Source organism: Euprymna scolopes, chromosome 16, assembly GCF_053919585.1.
Source record: "Euprymna scolopes isolate OS-2025 chromosome 16, ASM5391958v1, whole genome shotgun sequence".
Taxonomy (NCBI): Eukaryota; Metazoa; Mollusca; class Cephalopoda; order Sepiida; family Sepiolidae; genus Euprymna; species Euprymna scolopes.
The window spans coordinates 11,232,159-11,256,183 of record NC_136497.1 but is presented as its reverse complement, the minus strand read 5'-3'; the positions used below and the strand labels follow the sequence as shown (position 1 = coordinate 11,256,183).

Here is a 24,025-nt window from a genome sequence, read left to right as displayed (position 1 = left end):
TGGCCTCTTGGCCTTGATAATGTGGTGATGCCTATGTAAAAAAAAAAATACCTACTACCGCTCCCCTCCCTTCATGCATCCTTACATAATAATGTTATTTGTAGTGATAGTACATAATTAAAGTGAAAATAAATGAATATTTATAATAGTTTATTCAATAAAATTCTACACTATCGATGAAATGGGAACAGTATCAATTCTAAATCAAGTGTCAAAATCAATAAATCAATATATCATACCATTGCTAATACGATAATCAATAAAAATCAGAATAATAATCACAGGAATCACCAATCAATATGAAGAGTGTTGTTGATGATCAATAACAAGTTAAGAAAAACCTAATAATGTTATTAGAAACTCTCAGTCTTTCACCGCCCTCTTAAAGGATTTCAGGAACCCCCCATATGATAAATTTGGTCACCGCCCATCTGAAGTCTCGCAACGCCTCCCTCCCCCCTTGCTGGTGAACGGTACATACCCCATTGGTAAACCTTGCTGTAGACAGATGGCAGGTTGGTCGTTTTCAAGTTTCTAGTAATCGTCCTGCATGTCTTGTTGAGCTTACTGTCGAACATTGCAGAATTAGGCCATGTCACTGCATGGTATTCAGGTGTAGCGTTTGCGCCTTGCCTCCCCCCAAAAAAAGCGGTTTTAAAAAGATAACTTAGATATAGAAGGAACACAATACATTTTTGTTTTTGTTCACAACTCTTGTCTGTAAAGATGTAGCGAGAAATAAAAAGCAGATTCGTTGAAGGGCGAATTTCGGGAGTTTGCAGCAGCTCATTAAAAATAATTAAAAAAAAAACGTTTTTTTTTTAATAATAACAGTAATAGGAAGATTTATAACTTCATTCAAAAAAATTGTTCCTAAAATCAAAGAATGTGTAAATGCGAAAACGCAAGTTTTTATTTATCACAAATTATTGAGTAAAATATGACAATTTGCCCCCATGCTGTCAACAAAAAAAATAAAAATTGGATTTTTTTTCAGAGATTACATGTTAGCATTTTGAAAAGAACTGAAAAAGCCAAAAATATTTTAGGTTTTAGAATGGCGGTTCTCTTTATAACATAAAATGATCACCCACATTTTGGTCAACTAGAGTTATTGGTCACCCAATTATTGACCATATGGAATAGAATAGAATTTGTATGTCCAAAATGGTGACCGTTTTGGTAATAAAAATGGCTACTCTTTTTGCCTTAATGCTATGTTAGAAGTAAGTGATCATTTTACATTACATTTACATAATAAAGTGAATACCACTCTGAAGTTTAAAATATTTTAATTTTAACTTTTAACTTAAACTTGATGGACGGCCAGCGTTGCCTGGTCGTACAATATGCTTAAACATGAGATTTTAATTTATGCAGATTGCGTATTAAAAGGAATAATTTGCTCAGTGGATTAATTTGGAAATTTTTTTTTTTTTTAAATCATCAAATTCGTTGGTGTTTGTTTACAATATCACGTCAGCTGATATTTGGGCTTGATGATCTTAAAAATAGTCTTTCTTCTCTTACAAATAAAAAAGAAAAATTTTTACAGGGGAATATTTTACGTTACACTAGCCAAGATTACACCGGTGTAACAAAAATACTCCCTTGTGAATTTTTTTTATCTATAAAAGAAGAAAGACTATTTTAAAGATCGGAGTTTTTCGATTTTCGATTCATTATTTTTGCATGAAATTTGCAAAAGAAAGGCTCAGCCGTTTTGGAACCTATGAGGAAGGAACTTACACACACACACACACACACACACACACACACACACACAAAGTGACTTTTATATAATAGTAGAGATTTTATTTTGTCAGCTCTTTTCAAGGTGTTGACATGATTATATGGAAAAAATAGAATTTCATTTTTTCCATTCACAGCATGGGGCCAGAAAGTAAAATTTTATCAAATATTTTGTAAACCGAAGATTATTTTACTCTTTGCTTAAATTCCTTCAAACCACTCATCATATGATTCCATAAAAGATGGTCTCGTTGACCAAAATTTTCATTCGATGAGGAAATGTTAAAAATTTTAATATTTTATACTGTTTTAATCCGCCACATGATATAATAAAAAGCAATGTGTATTTATTTTGTAAATATTTATCCAACCCGTCACACAAAAGAGAAGAGAGAATATTAAAATATATTTTATTCCTTTTCTGCTTTCTGTATCGATTTATACGGTTTTCTTTTCAATTTTTAAACTTTCCAGTTCGAGACGTTTTTTCTTTCTTCTTTAGTTTTTTAACTTCTGTTTTCAAAGCTAAGTAACATAAACGGAAAGTTAGTTTGGGGGATAAAACCGTTTTTTATTTTTTTTTAACCATTTCAATTTTTAAACGTCTTTGATATTAAAATGTCCGGCGTCATTTTTTTATGTCTAAATCCAAAAAATCAAAGGAAGGAAAATTAAAAGAATAAAATGTAATAAAAAAAAATGTCAATACTGATTTTGTGGGTTTTTTAGGTCATCAGAAATGACCAGCATTTTATTTTTCATCTTAAAAATGTGACTTAAATAAAAAAAAATGTATTATAAAATGTTCTTTGAAAAACAAATACTAATCCCTCCCCCCCTACGGTCTGAAATGATTTTGGAAAGCAATCCCTTACTTTAAATAAAAAGTCAGTGATAGGTGCTTCTTTAGGTCATCAACACTGATGATGATGATGATGATGATGATGATGATGATGATGATGATGATGATGATGATGATGATGATGATGATGATGAGGAGGAGGAGGAGGAGGAGGAGGAGAGGTGAAGAGGAGGCAGAACCTCATTCATTTCGCATAAATCAGATGATTATTGTTGGTCTTTGTTTTCCTGGTATCTTTCTAGTTAGAATTATGTGTCATGTGTTGATTATAGTTATGAGCTCATCTGAGCTTCAATCTATAGTCTCCCCTTTGCCAAACTTTCATGAAAAACATTCGTCTAGTTGAAACCACTATCAATAATTCCCCATACTCTTTATCTCTGCCTAGACCTAAACGTAGATTCCATGAACAAAGCTTCTTTCTTAGAACTGCACGCCTGTGGAGCTCTCTTTCGTTTCCTTGCTTTCCAGCTGATTACAATGTGGTCATCTTCAAGTCCAACGTGAACAAGATCTTGATGTGCTGTCCCCTTAAGTAATCCAATTCACCAAATTTCCACTCCTAACGATTACCACGATATTGTCCCATTGACTTCTGTACACTCATTAACCCTTATCCTCGAGTGGCCTCTCAGCCTTGGTAAGAGGTGACTCCTTTGTAACAAAAAATATTTCTAGAAAGACATTGAGTACGTAGGGGAGGGACCACATGAAAGTTGCCAACATTCCTGAGTGAAAATGTTTCAGTAGAGCAAATTTGATTTAAACTTGGTGCACCAAGGTTGTCAGTCTGTGTCGGCAACCATTAAGCCACTATCATCTTCCCAGCTGAAAACCAAAAAGAAAAAAGCAGGGAAAAAAGGTGGTGGACTTCTGCTGAGTAATCCTTGTTAGATGGTTAACCACGTTACTAATTCAACCAATCATTGATAGAGCTATGGTCACATGATTTGAAACTCCGTACGTGTGTATCCGTTTCAAGTGCCAATGAACTACATGTTTTTCCTTCTGTTGAAAACGATTTTCCAAATAGTAAAAAAAAGCAGTACGTTTGCAAATATCTAAACATCCTTTTCAAATCAAGCAAAAGTTATGATCAATATTTATTTACGTCATTCAAGTAGTGGTTATCTCAGAGAGGGGAGGGACAGCCATGGTTTGTTTGTTTTAAATTGTTTTGATATTTGATTCTGTCATCATTTGCATCCTCATCTTTTCAGAAGGAAAATAAAAATTTAAAAAAACATTAACGGATATTAAGAAAAGTTAATCTATATATTTAATGATTTCAAACTTAAGTGTGACAGACAGACAAACCTGTAGGCAGTATCATCCGAGAATTTGAGAATCGTATTTCAAACTTAATTGTGACAGACTGGTAATAATATTTTTTCAAATTTAAATCACATTGAATAAAATACAGCGTTTTCTTGTTTTTTTTACAAGGAATTCACAACTTATCAAGGCCCGGAGGCCACTTGGGGATAAGGGTTATTGCGTGTACAGTAATCAATGAGATAATATCGTAGTAATGACTAGTAATGGAGATCTGATAAAGTGTCTTACTTAAGGGGACAGTTTATCAGGTACTTGTTTATGTTGGACTTGAAGACATCCAAGTTGTAGTCAGGTGAGAAACAGACAAACGGAAGAGAGTTCCACAGGCGTGCACTTCTAAGAAAGAAGCTTTGTTCATGGAATCTACGTTTTGATTTAGGCACAGATAAAGAGTGGAGAAAATTTTTGACAGTGGTTTCAGCTAGACGGGTGTTTATCGTGAAAGATTGGCAAGAGGGGACCAGAGATTGGAGCTCAGACGAGCACTTCCCATGGAAATAACGATAAAACAACGACAGGTTCGCAACGTCCTTTCTATGGGAGAGAGGTTGCAGGGCATCCCCCACTAGGCGACTAGGCATGATAAGCTGTTTTTAGCAGCTTCTGCCCAGATATGATATAGCAGTACTCCATCCTTGGACGTACTTAGCTTTTATATAGACAGAGAATTGCATCAGCAGTAAGATATCTATTGGAGTGGTAGAAGTATCCCACCATTTTTCCAGCGACCTTGGAAACAGATTTGATGTACATGTTCCATTTCAGATCAGGTGTAAAGGTCAATCCCAGCACCAGATCCTCCTTATCAAGATCAAGAGAAAAAACCCAAAAGAGCAAGCTCAGTTAGCTGACTCTCTTCAGTCTTATAGTAAGTTGTTGCCAAGAACTGAACTACCACAAACTCAAAACATATACACAATGATAAAAATAAACACATCTCTCTCACCTCCAAACCTACATCAGAACTACAACTGCACTTAAAAAAACTCTACTCTCTTTATTTTTATTCCAAAAATATTAAAATCCATCTAAAGTTTCATATATAAAAAAACTGTCCATTCATCCTTACATATTAATTATCTTGCAAAGAAATAAACATATCTAAAATTCATTATGAAATTCAATCACATACCGACGAGAATGCAACTTAAATTTTAGGTTAGCAGACTAGTAAAACTTCTTTCGAAAATCAAAAGATGACAGACTAGGTTATTTAAAAATTAAGCATAAAAGCCCGATTGACTGATAGACAGGGAGCGCTTAAAGTATGACAGACCATACAAACATTCTATTTGAAACTTTAACATGTCAGACCGAAAAATAGACAGAGCCTCTTAATATGGTGCTCGGGCGCACCTAAGAAATGATTGAATATTTTCGAAATTTATCTTTATCAATATAACCGTTAGCAATATGATTATTTTTTATGAGAAATGAATTCTCACTTTAGGAATTCTTCAGAAAGCAATTAATTTACAAAGGCGAGAATTACCTCGTCCATCAACAAGGAAGAAAATGGAGTTTTGTTATTTCTATCTTATGCAGTTTTTAAAAAATCTTTTTTGTCTTTTCAGGGTATCCTGTCGAAATGCAAATACTCAGTCCGAGGTATGTTGGTGACACAAACTCGGAAGGGCTATCATGAAGTTCACTCAGACACCGTCATACGGACAACCCTCATGTTGGATTCAGGCAGCAAAGTACAATATTATAAGTAAGTTGATTTTCATTTTATAATCTCTTCTCTTGCTTTTCACATATGAGAGCAATATGATGGCCCCTCCTTTCGATTTCGACGTGTAAGCTTTGCCACAACAACTAAGCTGTTCGAAAATCCACACAGATGATTTATTTATAGTGGTGAAGGCTTTGTGCAGAACCAACCACGTTTTTGGTACAACTGCTAATCTTTATCAGTGAAATGGCTGCCACAACGCAGTGCATACAGTAGACCTCAGGTTTTACATCAGAGCTTTTCCTTCTCTTAAATACATACCTTAACGAAGACTTGGGTTGTGTCTCCCACAGTGAATTAAACACCCCTCCAGATATGTAGTATATACAGGGCCTAGTCTTCCCAAATAATCACCTGCCTGGTACTGGCCAGGCTCATCGTTGCTTTACTTTGGTGATCTGGCGATATATATATATGTATGTATATATATATATATATATATATATATATATATATATATATATATTTATATATATATATATACAGTGGTCCACTTAAAAGTAGCTCGATATCTCTTATCATTCTCTAATCATCTAATCAATTTTTTCAGATTAAACTTCCTAATTTCTTAAAATGAACATTTAAATTTTTTAAGTATAGTGTTTTCACTGCAGCAGATAATAGTGATTGTGAAAGCCTATCTGCGCACTGGATCAATTAAGGAAACACAACTGACATTCCTGGAAAAATACCCAGAGATAAAAGCACCAGCAAAACGTTCCACAGACTTGTTATCATGTGATTTTTTTTATGTTTGGGGGACTTTACAACAAAAAGTTTATGCAAATAATCCTTACAATCTAGACCAACTTACCGCTTTTAGGAGCATCACCAGAGAAAATCTACAGGCAGTCTATGCAGACGTTGTTAAATGTGCCCAGAAATGCATCGATGCATAGGTGCACTTCCACCATCTTTCATAACATTACATTTAAACAATAATAGAATGTTTCTCCTCTGCACTACATTTTCTCGACTACTTTTAAGTGGGCCACTTATATATATACTTATATATATACTTATATATATACTTATATACATATACTACGATGACCGGGATTAAATGAGAATCAACAAATATTCCACACTGCCAATATTTTTATTCCAATCGTAATCGGTGGAATCGTCCATTTTTCAATCAAATCAATTGATTGCCTATTTTATTCAGGGACCAGAATGCACCAGGAGGAAGCTTCACATGACTTCACGCACATTGTAGTCTTCATTGCACTGTAAAGAATCTATGGTTAATTTTATAAAAAAAAATTATACAATGGCTTGAATTAAAGTTTAAAATACAAAGGTCAAGTATCATGGTTCAATTGTGTTCTAAACAGAAACATTCCTGTCCTATCAAAGAATCTCCCGTTGATTTTATATGCTAGGCCTTTCCACTTGTGCGGAGATAAAACTTTTAAAATGCACTTATGATATTTAACTTTGATAAAACCTCAGCCTGTTCCCGTTTTAATCGAAATTTTTCGATCATCGAGTTTTGATACGTATCAAGAGCATTCCGATAGAAAACATATCTAAGAACACTCAGACAGATGAAGTACAATTTTGTGACATTTCAAAGAAAATCGGCCCAGCCGTCTCTGAGTCCATACAGAACGAAGTCGCATACATACGCACAAATACACATACCCACAAACAAAGTGCCTTATATATATATATATATATATATATATATATGTATATATATATATATATATATATATATATATATCTTTGGACAATGTCAAAACATTGTTAATTCACTGCCCGCATAACAACAGCCGAATAGCGTAACAGTCAGAAGCTTCCACTGTCATATGGGTGGTCGGGTTTCGATTCAGGCTTGAGGTAGTTGCTTGTCTAGCTGTACTGATGAGCTGTGAAACAACGAAACAGTACTGTATGTGGATGACTATATATATATATATATATATATATATATATATATATATATATATATATATATATATATATATACTAGCAGATGTACCCATAGTTGACTGGGTTCAAAAACAGCCTACAGAAAATGGACTGTGATTGATGAAAGTATGATAGGTTATGAAAAGGAGGGGGTTGTAAAGAGATAGGTTTTGATACTCAAAAATTTTAACCTAAGCAAAATATGATGAAAGTAAAGATAATTTTCGCGAAAATAAATATTTTTATATCAACTTTGTTTCTATTTGGAGCCAAGAGTGACCAACAAAATTATGTTTCCTTACAAAGAGAAAATTTTATATATATATATATATAATAATATAAATATACAAGAAATAAATGTTACCATAGTCAATAAAAGTTACTTTTATGTTAGAAAAGTTTATTGGTTTGTATTTTTAAGTAGTTTGTAAAAAAAATTTTTTTTTTTAATTCACGAACCGGTTTTAAAAAAAATCAAAATGGCAGCGACTTGGAAATGGAGAGCCTTGTTTTCAATTTGAAGGAGGGGTACCTGAGCAGTCTGTTAAAAATTTCAGAGAGTTCCTTCAACATAAGGAATATTTATAAACATATTTTAATGTTTTCCGTTATTTTGTGCTTGAGAAATATTCGATTATGGCATGTGTAGTTTATATAAAAATTCATTTAAGTAGTTATCACCTCAAATTTCGTTTTAATTTCGGTTCGCTGAAATTATTTCAAGTAAAGAACATTAAAAACTATTTCAAAACAAAAAAAACATGAATTGAACTTTTATTGACTATTATAATATGATTCAACTCCAAAAAATAAATAAAAGCTAACGTGAATTAAGATTAAAGTTAAGGTGTTATTGTGGACCCTAACCCCTTTTAAAAAAACTTGTTAAACTTTGTGACATATTTACATTGTATGGAGGTCAAGCGCGAACGAACACCCAATAATTTTATTATACCATATTCCTTCAAACTGAAACATAATTATCAAAGTACACTTACGCAAAATGATATGAAAAGTCTTTGTTACAGTTTGTGCCATATTTCCATGGAGTACAGGAGCGAACGCAGACCCCACAATTTTATTATACCATCCCTATTTAAGTTGAAACATACTTATCAAAGTATTCTTATGTGCATCTCTATTAAAAACCATTGTAAACGTTTTTTTTTCATTTTTTATTTCCATACTTTGTGGACCAGGCGCGAATGCAGACCCCACAATTTTTATGAACCACCGTTCTGCCAGATCAAACATACCCATTCCTGTGTCTCGATACATCTTCTATCATTATATGTAATCAGTTTTTTAAAATAGTCAACGATATAGGAGCCTATTCGTGACCACACACACACACACACACACAGACGTCCAGCTTTATATATATATATATATATATATATATATATATATATATATATATATATATATATGAAGAGCAGAATGTGGTGTCCCACAAATAAATAAAAACGGATAATATGGGAAAAATGTTATCCGATGTGTCGAAAGATACAAGGGAAAAAACAGATTTGATATTACCGAAGCGCTTTTCAACTTACTCTCTTCAGGGGAATCGTCGGTAAATTGGTTGATTAATCAAAACCATGAATTGGTAAAAAAAATGAATTTAAAAAAAAAAAAAAAATACTGTAATTGTAAGGTGGTCGGAAGAGAAAAAAAAAATTTAGTTCACGGACGACCAAGAGTCATTAAATAACTGCAGTGAATGTTTTAACTGCCTTTGTCTGCAGAGAGAGGGGCGTCGAGAATTGATGATAATAGCCTCTAGTACGTCGAGGTGGAAACGATGTCGTGCTCTATGTAAAATGGAAAAACTGTTATCAGAGTAGAGATCACGACACGTTCTCTTGTCCAACAAGTGGTCACCTATAGCAGGTTCTTGCGCCTGTGAACTTCTAGAAGACGGGACCGGTTCGTGTCTACGGATACAGCCTGGAACATGCTGAGCCACTCTGACCGATAATCGCTGTATCGTCTTGCCAACATAGTCAGCGTCGCACTGACATTGGTAAAGGTAAATAACCGAACTTCGTTCATTGGAAGGCAACGCGTCCTTAAGAAAAGAAGGGAAAGCAGGACGAGTGGAATAAATGATGCGCAAATTAACAGCATTAAAACAGTGTGTTACCGAAGACGATATTTTGTCTGCTAAAGGTTGGATGGAAGAGCCTAACAACGGAAGCTTGAGATAAATGGGGCAACGAGGAGGGCCATATACCTTAGCTCTATTAAAGTTGTCAACCTTACTTCGGATGGTATATGAGACTAGTTGCTCGGGGTATCCATTGGAGAGGAAAATGTCTTTAATTTTGTGAAGCTCGGACGTCAATCGAGAACTAGAACAGATCATCAAAGCTCGATGCGTGAGAGTTCTGATGAGGTCTTTCTTTCTGCGCTTGGGTACAAAAGAATCCCAACTGAGATACAGTCCCGTAAATGTCGGCTTCCTAAATATACTGGTAAGAAAAACAGAAGGAGTGCGCTCCACGAGTACGTCGAGGAATGGCAGCATATTGTCCCTTTCTTCCTCCATTGTGAATTGCAAAGATGGGTGGAGCTTATTTAAATGTTGGAAAAAAGAACAGGCAGCCTCGCGTGACCGAAAGGAAGCAAAAGTGTCGTCGACATAACGTACATAACAACAAGGTTTCGGCACGTTATTAAAAAGCAGACGTTCATAAAAACCAACGAAAATGTTTGCAATACTAGAACCTGAAGAGAGTCGGTTGAAAAGCGCTTCGGGAATATCAAATCTGTTTTTTTCCCTTGTATCTTTCGACACATTGCATAACATTTTCCCCATATCATGCGGTTTATATATATATATATATATATATATATATATATATATATATATATATATATATATATATATATATATATATAAGGCACTTTATATAAGGCACTGATGATTCCATTAGTATCTTTAGGTATATATATACTAGCAGAGAGACATTATGTTGTCCGGGATTGGATGAGAATCAATAAATGTTCTACCCTCCCATACTTTTATTTTCATCGAAATTGGTAGAAGCGTCCATTTTTTAATCAAATCGATTGCCTGCTTGTTAGGGACCCTACCCCCACCCCAGTGTACCAGTTGGAAGCTTCACATGCCTCCCTGCAGTGACTTAGTCCACAATATATTGTAGTCTGCAATTCACTGTTGTTTTTTATGAAATTATCTGTAAATAATGGTTTTAATTAAAGTTTAAAATGCAAAGGTCAAGTATCATGGTTTAATTATGCTTCAAACAGAAGCATTCATTTCGAACGCGCTCCGGTCTTATTAAAGAATTTACAGTTGATTTTATAGGTTCGGCCTTTTTGGTAGTGCAGTGATAAAACTTCTTAAATGTTATGTTGTATAAAAGTGCGAAGTGGTCAAAATCGGACTTCCTTCTTTAATCAGATTTTTTTGATTATCGATTTGCGATACTTATCACACACATTCCAATAGAAAAGTAAAATAAGAACATCAAGTATCTTTGTATAAAATTTTTAAAAAATGGCCCAGCCGTTTCCGAGTCTATAAGGAACGAATTCATACACACAAAGTTCTTTTTATATAATAATAGATATATATTTATATGGTGATGATTGCTTCTTTATATGCCATCTCTTCAGTTGTGTTGTGCAGCTGCATACACGTAGGTGACTTGTTAATCCAGCTTTAGTCCTACATGAAAGTACAGTGCCATAAAAACTTTCCTTCTTGCAGAGGTGCTTGCATGATAATATTGTGTGAATCCTCGAATATCGTGTCAGACCACTTCCAGATTTGCAGATTAGACCACAAATATGATAACTAACATTGCCGGATGCGCTGTAATAGCGCCCTCATATAACTGTCGCTCCTGTCTTTGATTATGTGATTTCAGATAATTTACAAAATAAGCTTTTGACAAAAGATATCTGCCACATACAATACACTTCAGTTCCTGTTGTAATTTCTCTGACATTATATTTCCGTCCTGCTATATATATATATATATATATATATATATATATATATATATATATATATATATATATATATATATAAGGTGTTTTTTCTCGAGGCGGCCAATTTTAAATTGATAGCTCTATTTTCTTTAACTGCATATTTGGCAACTACAGGCTTTTTTTTATCTTCAGCTTTGTTTGGCCATTCATTATGAAGAAACTAACACCCGAGCAGCATTTGCAAATCATGCAAATTTATTATTTCTTACTGAGAGAACATTAGATGAACGAATAGTTCTGCAAAATGGGCTTGTTAATTAGCCTTCTCATTCATGCGATATAACCCCATGAGATTATTTATCTTGGGGATATGTAAAGTTTGGTGTCTATGCTGAGCGATGTTTCTGGCAAAGGGAGAAGAATTGCTGTTTTCTGAGTCAGAATCTATCAATCAAACATTTATTTTTGACTAGGTTTTGACCATGAAGTATTATTTTTAAGCTCCTTACATCAAGTGGCTTCATGCCTTGTCTAGAGCGATTTACAAAGTTCTTATTTATATAAATTAAATAGATGAAAGTTTATGACTTGATCTTTTACAAGTTTAGCAAAACTTGTGGTATTACATGAATGTGGTATTATATGAACCTTAAACGTAACCCTAACATTAGATCATTCAGCATCTGAGTTAATATCAGTATTTTTCAGTCATTGGAATGGAAAAAAAACGGTTGTTGTCGATATTTAGAGAATCTAATAATGATGATGATGGTGGTGATGATAGTATTCTGCAATATTTGAAGAATCTAAGGTAGTTTAACTGCGATGATGGTGGTGGTGGTGGGTCACTATTAAGCAAGTATTAAATTCACCAAAACTGTATTATAAAAGAAAGAGATAGAAACATGATTAACAAACAGAACATATAGTTATACAAATTTAAAGTGGCGTGAAAAATATTCTGAGTGATTAAATAGTTGGTTAAAAAGTGAAATGTCTTTGCGTTTGTAAGATGTTCACCATGAAGACACGAGCATTAGATATGTGTGTTTATTCGAAGTTCCATTGTGTGTGTGTGTTGTGTGTTTGTCTTTTTAGATAGGCTGTAACTAGAGAGAGAAGTTATACTTTAATGATTTTCAGCTTGGCACAAGTCCTGCTCTTCGGGTTGGTTTGGCACTGGCTGTTATTGGTTTCGTCTTTTACACCGATTCAAGACGCATAGGAGTGTCGGTCAGAAGAATCTGCTTTGTGCAGTGTGACTGCTTATATTCGAAAAAGTTTGCTTTTGTAAATTTGCCAAGAGAATTCGTTTCAACAAGTGCAAATCCCTCTCACTGGTTGATAAATTTAAAATTCACATCTTTATGAGAAACTAGCATTTCAGCACGGCGTTGCCCGAGTGTTTGGAGGTGTATGTTGAGCCAAAAAAAACAAAAAAACAGAAAAGCGATTATTTTTTTTAAAATTTGACCCCTATTACAACCCCTTAACATTCATTGTTTTGGGCACAAATCGAGTTATTAAGTTAGATCCATGTCCAAGTAACCTATATCTAAAATTTCAAGTGTTTAGACCCAAAATTGGCGGTGGAGTTTGGTAGAGTCCTCAAAGGTCAAATCGTTGAACTTTGACCCCTTAAAAGCCAAATTTCTGGCCGAAAACCGATTACAAAGATTTTACCAAATCATATTATAGATAACAATTTATAGATATACTAGCATGGGTGCTCGGCGTTGCCCGGCTGTTTGGAGGTGTATGCTGAGCAAAAAAAAAAAAACGGTCAATTTTTTTAACTTTGACCTTTATAACATTTATTGTTTTGGGCTCAAATCAAGTTATTAAGTTAAATCCATGTCAAAGGAACAAATATATAAAATTTCAAGTGTTTAGACCCAAAATTGGCGGAGGATTTTGGTAGCGTTCTCAAAGGCTAAATCATTAACTTTGACTCATTAACAGCCAAATTTCTGGCCGAAAACGGATTAGAAAGATTTTCCCAAATCCCAGTACCTGCAGATCAACTTTCGAGTATGTAGACTAAAAATTGACAGAGTTATTGCATAGGGAAATGTACACAGACACAGACACACAGACACGTTCAGTGTTATAGATATACTAGCATGGGTGCCCGGCGTTGACCGGGTGTTTGGAGGTGTATGTTGAGCAGCAAAAAAAAAAAAAAAAAAAAAAAAACGGTCAATTTTTCAAATTTGACCCCTATTATAACTCTTTAACATTTATTGTTTTGGGCTCAATTTAAGTTAAGTTAGATCAATGTCCAAGGAATCTATATCTACAATTTCAAGTGTTTAGAGCGAAAATTGTCGGAGGAGTTTGGTAGAGTTCTCAAAGGTCAAATCGTTGAACTTTGACCCCTTAACAGCCAAATGTCTGACCGAAAACGAATCACATAGATTTTACCAAATCTCAGAACCCTGTATATCAAATTTCGAGTATGTAGACTAAAAATTGACAGAGTTATTGCATGGGGAAATGTACACACACAGACACACAGATACACAGACACGTTCACTTTTATAGATATACTAGCATGGGTGCCCGGCGTAGCCCGGGTATTTGGAGATTTATATTGAGCAAAAAAAAAAAGTGGTCTTTTTTACTTTTGACCTCTATTATGACCCCTTAAATTTTTTTTGCTTTAGGCTCAATTTACGTTATTAAGTTAGATCCATGTCCAGTGAACCTCTATCTAAAATTTCAAGTGTTTTGACCTAAAATTGTCGGAGGAGTTTAGTAGAGTTCATAAAGGTCAAATCGTTGAACTTTGACCCCTTAATCGCCAAATGTCTGGCCGAAAACGGATCACATCGATTTTTTCAAATCTCAGTACCCTGTATATCAAATTTCGAATCTGTAGACTAAAACTTGACAGAACTATTGCGTGGGGAAATGTACACACACAGACACACAGACACACAGATACACAGATACACACAAAGACACACAGACGCGTTCACTTATATAGATATATAGACTAGCATTTCAGCCCGGCGTTGGCCGGGTGTTTGGGGGTGTAGGTTGAGCAAAAAAAACAAAAAAGCGGTCAATTTTTTTAACTTTGACCCTTTAACATTTATTGTTTTGGGCTCAAATCAATATATTAAGTCAGATACAAGTCGAAGGAACCTATCTCTAAAATTTCAAGTGTTTAGACCCAAAATTGGCGGTGGAGTTCGGTAGAGTTCTCAAAGATCAAATCGTTGAAATTTGACCCCGTAACAACCAAATCTCTGGCCGAAAACCGATTACAAAATTTTCCCAAATGTCAATATCCTATATATCAAATTTCGAGTCTGTAGACTAAAAATTGACAGAGTTATTGCGTAAGGAAATGTACACACACAGACACACACACATATACACACACATACACACACTTTCACTTTTATAGATAGACAATGTTTTTGGGGGGTTTTTTTGTAGCCGATATCGAAAAAAGCAATTTCAATGCCTCCCATTTTCACTCAAACTAGATAGAGGAAAAAGTGAAAAAGATATAAAAACGTTTAAAAATAAGTCTGTTGAGCTTTTTATGCCAATTTTACTTTAACATTTAAAAATATTCATTCTTATTTATTATGTACTTGTAGCAAACCGAAAATATAACTCTTTCAGTTGACATCGTTGACTGACGACCAAAAGACCAAAGCAAACGATTTTTGATTGGCGGGGGGGGGGGATAATTGAGTATTTTATGAGGCAACCTGGTGTGTCCGACAAAATTGACTACACTCGTTAGCGTTTTTTTTTTTTCAGTACAAGAAACCGGAAGTGTCACTTGATTATACTTCGCTTTACCAGGCATGAAAATCGTCACAAGTTTTTCTTGGTTCACAAAAAGAAAACAACGAACACAAATCTAAGATACGTAATATTTGCTATTTTATTTATATAGACTATGTCACAATAGACGTAGGTTGTGGATGAGAATGAAATTTTAAAAAAAAAATTCATAATATCACACCCGCACACAAAAAGTTTTTCTGCAAATTGCAAATTTTCTGATGGAATAAAATAAGTCTTGTGTTTCTCATTGATATGACACCAGAAAAACTAAACACACAGATATATGTTCGTTACTAACCGATAATCTAAATAACCACTGGACCAATTGCTTCGACATTTTGGTATAGTATTTCCATCGTACCAATGCGTGTTTTATATATCGCTTTTTAATTACAACGTTATACTTAATTTTATTAAATAAATTAGGTTGTTTTCTTTGTAATGATCTTGCCATTTTTTATATGGGGAAATATCACTGCTGGTGATTCACCAGTCACGTGACATCGATAAAACATTAAACTTTCACATTTGTGTAGGCTGTAGGATGAATGTATACAGACAAATTTTCACAAATGATAAATGACTGCAGAATAGCAGTACACCGTTTTCTTTTATGCAAATTTGTTGTTTAGTTGTACAAATATCCTCGAACCATGTACTCACTAAAAGAAATTCTTTTGATCAACACCAGTATTTCGCTTAATGTAAACAGAATGTGTTTACATTTATGAAATGAACCATATAGGTCTATTAGAAATGTTTAAAAAAAAAATTAAATGAGTAAAATTTAATCACGTGATTATTGAAAATGTAATCATGTGATTAAAATTTAATTTAAATTACCCACGCGTGATTGCTTTCCTGTTAATTATTCTTCTTAAATGGATATCAGCAGCAAAGCGATAGCAGTGTCAGAAATCGCCAGTAAAAATTCGCGGTAAGCACTGGAATATTTAGACTTCCTGTCTTTCGAAGCTTATAACTTCTTGAAAAATATAATTAAAACCCTAATTTTTTTAATTAAGGGAGCAAAGACCAAAATTAAAAAAAAAATAACAGGTTTAATACCAAGTTATGAAATATTTGTTTTAAATCGGTTTTCCATAAAAAAGATTTAAAAAAAAAAACAACGAAATTTTACTTCCTTCGATTATAAAAAATATATAAATTAAAAAAAAACCCCCAAGAATTCATCCATATTTATACTTATATTCTAAGAATAAACTAAACTAGAAGAAAAACTAAGAATCATAAATATTTATACTTATATTCCATCTCCTAAATACTTTTTTAAACAAGAATTAAAAACAAACGCGAACACACATTTTGTTTTGAATAAAATAATTTTGTTCAAATAAAGGGAGACAAGTCTGATTTTATTCGACTTTATATTCCGGCGCCTTGAAGGGACACAATTCATGTGTCTTTTTAATGCGTGCTTTAAACCAAATTTAGTATTTCGGTCCTCCATACTTAAAAAACGGAAATTATTCTCTTATAAGTTTTTATTGTAAAACAAAACAAAAAAAAAAACAGTTGATCGATTTTTTAAATTTTTTTATTCTCTTAATGAAATGCCTGAGTTTTTGATTGATATATTTTAATACTTCTTTATCGACTGAATGTTTTGGGGTTTTTATATCTAAAAAAAGAAAACATATGAAATAGAAAATATTTTTGTAAGCATCCCATATTTACTTGATATTCTAAGCATAACATAAGCTTCCACTTAAAAAAAAAATCAACGCGGTTTTTTAAAAGAAATGGTTTTACACTTTGGACTTTACAGGTAAATTTCCAAAAAAACTATTCTTTTTTTGTTTGTTTTAAATTACAATATATTATTTACTGATCTTTTATCTTCAATCTGTGATATATAAAACTTTGATACATAAATTAATTATTAAAAAGTTTAATAGACATTTCAAAATGGGGGGGGTTAAAAAAACCGTTTGTCCAAAATATTATATTTGGTTTATTGGAAAGAGCATAAAAATTCATATTGACCCTGAAAATATCGTAAAAATTGAACCAATAGAAAAATTTTGATAGATTTTTAAAGTTTAAAAATTGAAAAATATTTAACTCGTAAAATTCAATTGATTTCGTTACGTAAAAAAAATGGCTGCATGAAAACGCGCCGGCACTTTGTAAACACTGTTTTTTAAAAAAATAAATTTCTGTCAGAAATTTAATTTCTTCCTTCTTTTCGTCGTTGTCTTTTATCTTTCTTCCCTTCTTTCCTTCTTTAACTTTACGTCTTTTTAACGAGCTGCTGCTGAAAGAATCACGCCACAATTGGTTCTACTAAGAGATATTTTTCCCGCGAAAATTCAACAAGTGCACTAGAGACCGGAGCGAAAGTCAGTTTTTGGACAGAGATTCCACGAGGGTAACACGCAAGTTACGAGCTCTGGTCCTACTCAGACATTCAAGTCTTAAAAATAGTAAAAGTTATTTCATTGTTCATAGGAATGAATAATGAGTTTCAGTAAGAGTCGAATCAAGTTGGTTGACTCGAAAAGAAAAGAAAGAATCAATTCTAAGAAGAATTGATCTATAAACTTGACGCACAAGATGCGATTAAATATCGGCGTGTGGAAACCGAAATGTCTTTCCATGTTGTAACCATTGAGAATTTCATCTGACAAGAAGGACGAACGAAGGTTTTACCAAACAACATTGAGTTTTCAAATTCAAGGATTATTTTCAAAATAACTTTCAAGGATTCTGTCACTGAAGTGAGGACAGATCGATTTGGAGTGGCGTGAAGAAAATATATATGTAAAAAAAAAAGGACTCACACACATATATATAAAGATAAGAAAAAGAAAGGTTAAAAAAAACGAAATCCTTGTTTTACGCAGTAAGTTCTCTTATTCTAATTTTCTCTTATTTCTGTACTCTCTCTCTAGTGTTAATTAAGCCTTTAGTGCTTGCCATAAGGACATTTTTTGGCAGCCGAATTGGTGAACATATAAACTGTATTTTCTCTTGTAAATTGAACATATAAACTTTTTTCTCAATAATTGAACTTTGCAGCTTTGCTGCCTTCTTTCCCCAACCCTTATGCTTTCTTTTTCCCTCAATAAAATGTCAATATTTTTTTTATTCTTAAAAGTATTTCCTTGTCTTTTTTTTTCATGTCCTGATTTTTCTAGGCTTATTAACATGAACCACGTGGGATAACCTTCACGGGACTCAGTGAATAAATTTCCCGCATTTCTATTATTTTTTAAACAACTTTAATAGTTTATTTTCGAAGTATATTCCATAAAGAAAATAAACAACCCACTTTTAAAAGAGAAATTACGAGTTTTTTTTTTAATATTTTATTCGCAGTTTTGTGTGAGGGGTGTCAAAAATTTCCTCAAAATTCTGATACACCTAGCAAAGCGACCATTGTGGATCGTGTTTTTTTACTATTTAGCAAATTAAGGAATTAAATGGAAATTGATGTATATTTGTTCAGTGACTAATGAGATTGCTATTTCAGTTACCTAAATTATTTAGAGTGAAATGAGTTTTGCGCTTTATATCCCAACATAAATATTATTTTTACTTAAAAACATAACATTAATACACTAAGTTATAACAAGTTTTGTCGTGAAACCACGACAAACTTGTATATCTACTTACGTTGTATTAGAAATCGAGTGACTTTTTAAAATCTTTAAATATTGCATTTTTGGCATTAAAAAAAATGCAGATGAGTGTGAAATCAATAATAATCTGCTAAAAATATTGAAAAAACGAGCAATAATTCATATAATGTTTATAAGAATATAATATAATTATAAATATATATATACATATTTGCATTAGTGTTGAGACGATTAATTCAAATCAAAATCGGGAATTGAGTACGCGAATAGCGCTCGGTAGTACATTATGAAAGTATATGCGTCTACACACACATATATATATATATATATATATATATATATATATATATATAAAAAGAGAAAAAGATACTAGAAAATGACCCGTTTGGTCCTCCATTGTGCTCGTGTTAGATTCTTTGAATGATAAAAAGTTTATTTGCAAAACTAGTTAATTTTTTTAAAAGAAAATGAAAAAATTCAAAATTAGTTTATTTATCTTCCCTACATCTCCCTCTATACTGCTATCCTTCTCTTTCTCTCTCTCTCTTTCTCTCTCTCTCGCTTTCTATCTCCCCCTCTCTCTTTATTATCCTCTTGTTATCTTTCTTATTTCTCCAGCTATGGGTTAAATAGTATTAAGTATTGTGATGATATTATCTATTGTTTATAATGAGTTATTAGAAATTCTTGTATTGCAGTTAGTTTTAGTACCTCTGACCTTTAATAAAATGAGAAATACTTATCGACCAGGTTATACCCAGTTACCATGGTAACTAACCAAAAAGACTACTATGCACGCTTCTACTTTTGCCCCTCATTGAATATTAGTATGAGAATATGTAAAGGTTGTTAACTTGATTTAAAAAGAACTGTATATATTTTTGTACAGTAAGATATTGTAATTTAGTTGATTAACGTGCATTTTTATTCCAACTTTGTTTCGTCATATGAACAAAAAAAAAAACAAAAAACAGATGCAAGTGCAGTGAATACACTAAAAACTGAAATTAGATTAATCCCTCTCTCTCTCTCTCTCTCTCTCTCTCTCTATCTATCTATCTATCTCTCTCTTTCTCTCTCTCTCTTGGTGACTCCTTAGTGCTGAGGATGGATGTCATGTTCTAAGTTTGGTGCATACAGAAGTTGCACAGACACTTGTACATGTTTCTTTTTCAAATGTATGCAATGTTGCACGGCTGAGCGCACATCTACCTTCACAAATCCATGTGCTGTTTCTAATAGCATGACGATCTAAGATGACTGGAGCATATGGATAAGTTACAGCCCTGCCCCCCATCTTGAGCGTTGGACTTTGAGATCTTCTACCACCTGGGAGTACTGTTAGGGACTTGTCATCAGAGTTGCATAACTGGCACTCCTCACTCGCCAAGTTTAGCTAACTAGTCAAGATAGTGGTGTGGCCAGGATTTCGCTGCACCCTTTCTTCAACAGAATCGGGAATCGGAGAAATCAGAATGGGGGGGGGGGGGTTCTGAAGTGGTATCGAAATCAGAAAAATGTTAGGCTAATTCCAAAAGGATTTTTTAAATTTTTTTCTTGCCAATAAATATGAAACGAACACAAAATTATTTGATTGAGATTGTCGGACTGACTTCCTCATCTTGGTTGTTATAGTCACAACGTTTCGGTCGACTAGTGACATATGGCCGAGTTGTCCTAGACGTTGTATCAAAGTTTACAGTTACCCAAAGGTGCTGAGTTCAATCCTGAACGAAGGCAGTGAAAAGTAACAATCAAAACAGAGGATAAGCAACTATGTCCCAGAGCCTAGCTGGAGTCCGAACACGGTACCCCCGTAATAATAATAAAGGGTTGGGTTAGATACTCCTAACAAACGGCTCCCCAGTTCGATACAAAACACCTGATGAAGGCCGGAGGGCAAAACGGCCAAAACGTTGTGACTATAACAACCAAGATGAGGAAGTCAGTCCGACAATCTCAATCAATGAAAACACCTCATCTCCAAAATACAGACAATTACAAAATTATTTATTTATAAAAAGTTGTTCATTTACAACATGAAACTAAAGGCCACGTAATGGGTTATAAACGCCACTCGCTAACATTGATTTTCAGAGTGTGATTTATTTCTTTTATTGGTACATTACTGTCAACATTCTTTTGTAAACCTTTTCGCATAAACTCGCTAAGCATTTCAGGGAGTTCACCCTTAATATTAAAAGATTTCAAATGCTCGGGACAACGTTTTTCAATTTCGTAGGTGTCGTTTGGACACTTTCGTTGTCTGTCATTGGCCTTTTCTTAAATAATTAATGTTTATGGTAATTCTTGGCTTTTAACACAAGTGAAAATTATGGATAAAAATCTTTAGAAGTTTTCCAATTAAAAAAGAAATAATATCTACATTGAAACTTAAGTCCCTTCCCCGAAAGAGGAATGAGATTCAGGCATTTGTTACTGGAACTAACATAACAAAAAAAAATAAATAAATAAAACCTTCGACGAAACACGTGTAAGACATACCACATTAACAATAAAACACTATGAGTGTGAAATAAATATATCTTTTGCTTTGGAATGTTTATTAGGCACAAGATTTTCTGATTCGATACCGATTCGGATACCGCAGAAAAATTGACAAAAAATTGGTCTAATCAAACGCAAGTTCTGTTATCTTTAACAACGCTTGTTTAAATGAACGAATTCTGCGTAAATACCCACAATATATATATATATATATATATATATATATATATATATATATATATATATATACTCATGAACAAAAAAAATGGGCCTATAGTGAAAGAAGGAAGAAATCGATATTTCAATATTTTTCCATTAATTTTTGTTAATTTTAACTGAAGATTTCTATTTTGCAGATCATCATTATTAAAGAATACATTCGAATATTAGAAACAGGACTGTTACTAAGTATCCAGAAGCTGGGAATATCACATAACATTATTTTTCAACATGATAATGCCCCTGCACACACTGCTAAAGTCACAAAAAAATGGTTTTCTGATAATTCAATTAATGTTATATTTTGGCTATCAAATCCCCAATTTAAACCCAATCGAGAATATTTGGTCCATAATATCTCGTGCATTGGCCGGAAGAACTTTTTTAACAATGAAAAACTATGGGAAGCTGTGCAAAGCGAATTGAATAGCATCTTCTCTTCACAATGTTCCACTTTGGTTGAGAGCATGTCTAAAAGGATTGGTCTTTTAAAGAAATTAAAAGGGAATGCGATTCCATTCTAAGCATTTATTAAAGTAAATGTCTTGTTCTGTGTTATTAGTCCCCTTTAAGTATCCTTGTTCAATTTTTCTTTGTTCAATATAGCTTTTAGTGCAATAAAATGTATCAAATTTGTTTGGCCCATTTTTTTTTTTTTTTTTTGCTCACCAGTGTATATATATATATATATATATATATATATATATATATATATATATATATATATATATATATATACACTCGTGAGCAAAAAAAAAATGGGCTAAACAAATTTTATGCATTTTATTGCACTAAAAGCTCCTGTTATTTTAAAAGACACTGGATGTGTTTAATATTTATCTTTTTCTTTCGTTTTCTTTATTTCTTTCCTTTTAATTTTTTATTTAATTTGTTTTCCTATTTGTTCATCATTTCATGTTTTGCATCTTTTTATATTTCATTGTTATTATTTTTATCAATTTTTTCGCTTGTTTCGTTCCATCGTCTTCTTTCATCTACTAGGGCGGGGAGGAGGGGATAAAGGTCAGTGATTTTCTACTTCCCCATTTACAAGAACTTTTCAAAGCGTGTGTCCAAAGCACCTGACCTCTTCGAATCTCTCCCCAATTCCACTTGAGAGTTTCGGCGTGACTGGACGCCATTCTTTCAAGCGTATCTGATTCGTTGACATTTTCCTACTTCTCTGAACGTTGTCGTTTTTGCTTTTGACGTTGCTGTTGACACGTGCAGACGTATCACTGGGGTCGGATCGGAGAGCGGACGAAATCCCGAAGGAGAGGGCGACATGATGAACACGTGTTTGCAGATGCAAGGCAGCGCGACTCATGTTTGATGTGTCGGTCAACAATCCATGTTTACGGTTGCTTCCTATATAATTACTCTTTGATTTGTTGAAGTGCGTGTCTGGCTGTTGATCTCTCTTCTTTTTGCCCCTCCCTCTGCCTTCTCTCTCTCTCTCTCTCTCTCTCTCTCTCTGTCTCTGTCTCTTTCTCTTTCTCTTTTTTCGCTTTCTCTCTCCCTCTCTTTCTTCCCTGTCTATTGTTTAAACTTTCTTCTTCTTCTTCTTCTTCTTCTTCTTCTTCTTCTTCTTCTTCTTCTTCTTCTTCTTCTTCTTCTTCTTCTTCTTCTATTTAACATTTACTTTTCTCGTTTCATTTCGAATATATTGTAAAAACAAATAATACTATGATCGAAAAAAGAAACGGAAAAGCAAATATCAAAATGGCGGGGGAAAAAAGAGTTTTTGAACAAGATGAAAACACGATGGATCGATTTCGCGCTCTTTTCTTTCCACTTATCATTTTTCCCCGCACTCTCCCTTGCCCCTCTTCTTTTCTCTCCCCTTTTACTTTCTGTCTCTGTCTATTGTTAAACCTCTCTTTTTGTCCTCTTCTTTTCTATTCTTGCTTTTCCCGTTTTCTTTTCTTTTCTATTATATTCTTAAAAAAAAATACAAAACGAAATAAAAACATGAATCGATTTCGCTCTCTTTTCTTTTACACTTATCAACCTCCTCTTCTCCCCCCCCCTCTCTCTCTCTCTTTCTTTCTTTTTCCTTTTATTTTCTCTCAATTGTTTAACCTTGGTATTTATTTCTCTCTTACCGTGAGAAATGTGACACAAGGGTCAAAAAGTGGGATTAAAAAGTCAGCCTTCTAGAAGGGGAGCACTCTGACCCTGCAAAAGATGCTTGTGGAGCTCCGTCGGTATTCCCAGGCAGAAATGCCTCAGGCGATTAGCAATAGACTAATCCATTTTCAAAGAGAACAGGCGAAGCCTAGGAGGTTAAATCTCTTAGACCTGCATAGAATCAGC

At 33.5% G+C, this 24,025-nt stretch overlaps 1 protein-coding gene across 4 annotated transcripts in view; it reads left to right on the top strand.

The window, feature by feature from the left end:
* Nucleotides 1-24,025, top strand: part of LOC145295837 (post-GPI attachment to proteins factor 6-like) — an 810,264-nt gene that overhangs the window by 572,018 nt on the left and 214,221 nt on the right. For all 4 annotated transcript variants that reach the window (XM_080141548.1, XM_080141547.1, XM_080141550.1 and 1 more), the window contains exon 4: nucleotides 5,527-5,666. In XM_080141548.1, coding sequence (XP_079997674.1) covers nucleotides 5,527-5,666 — 140 coding nt within the window. The remainder of the gene's footprint in view (nucleotides 1-5,526; nucleotides 5,667-24,025) is intronic.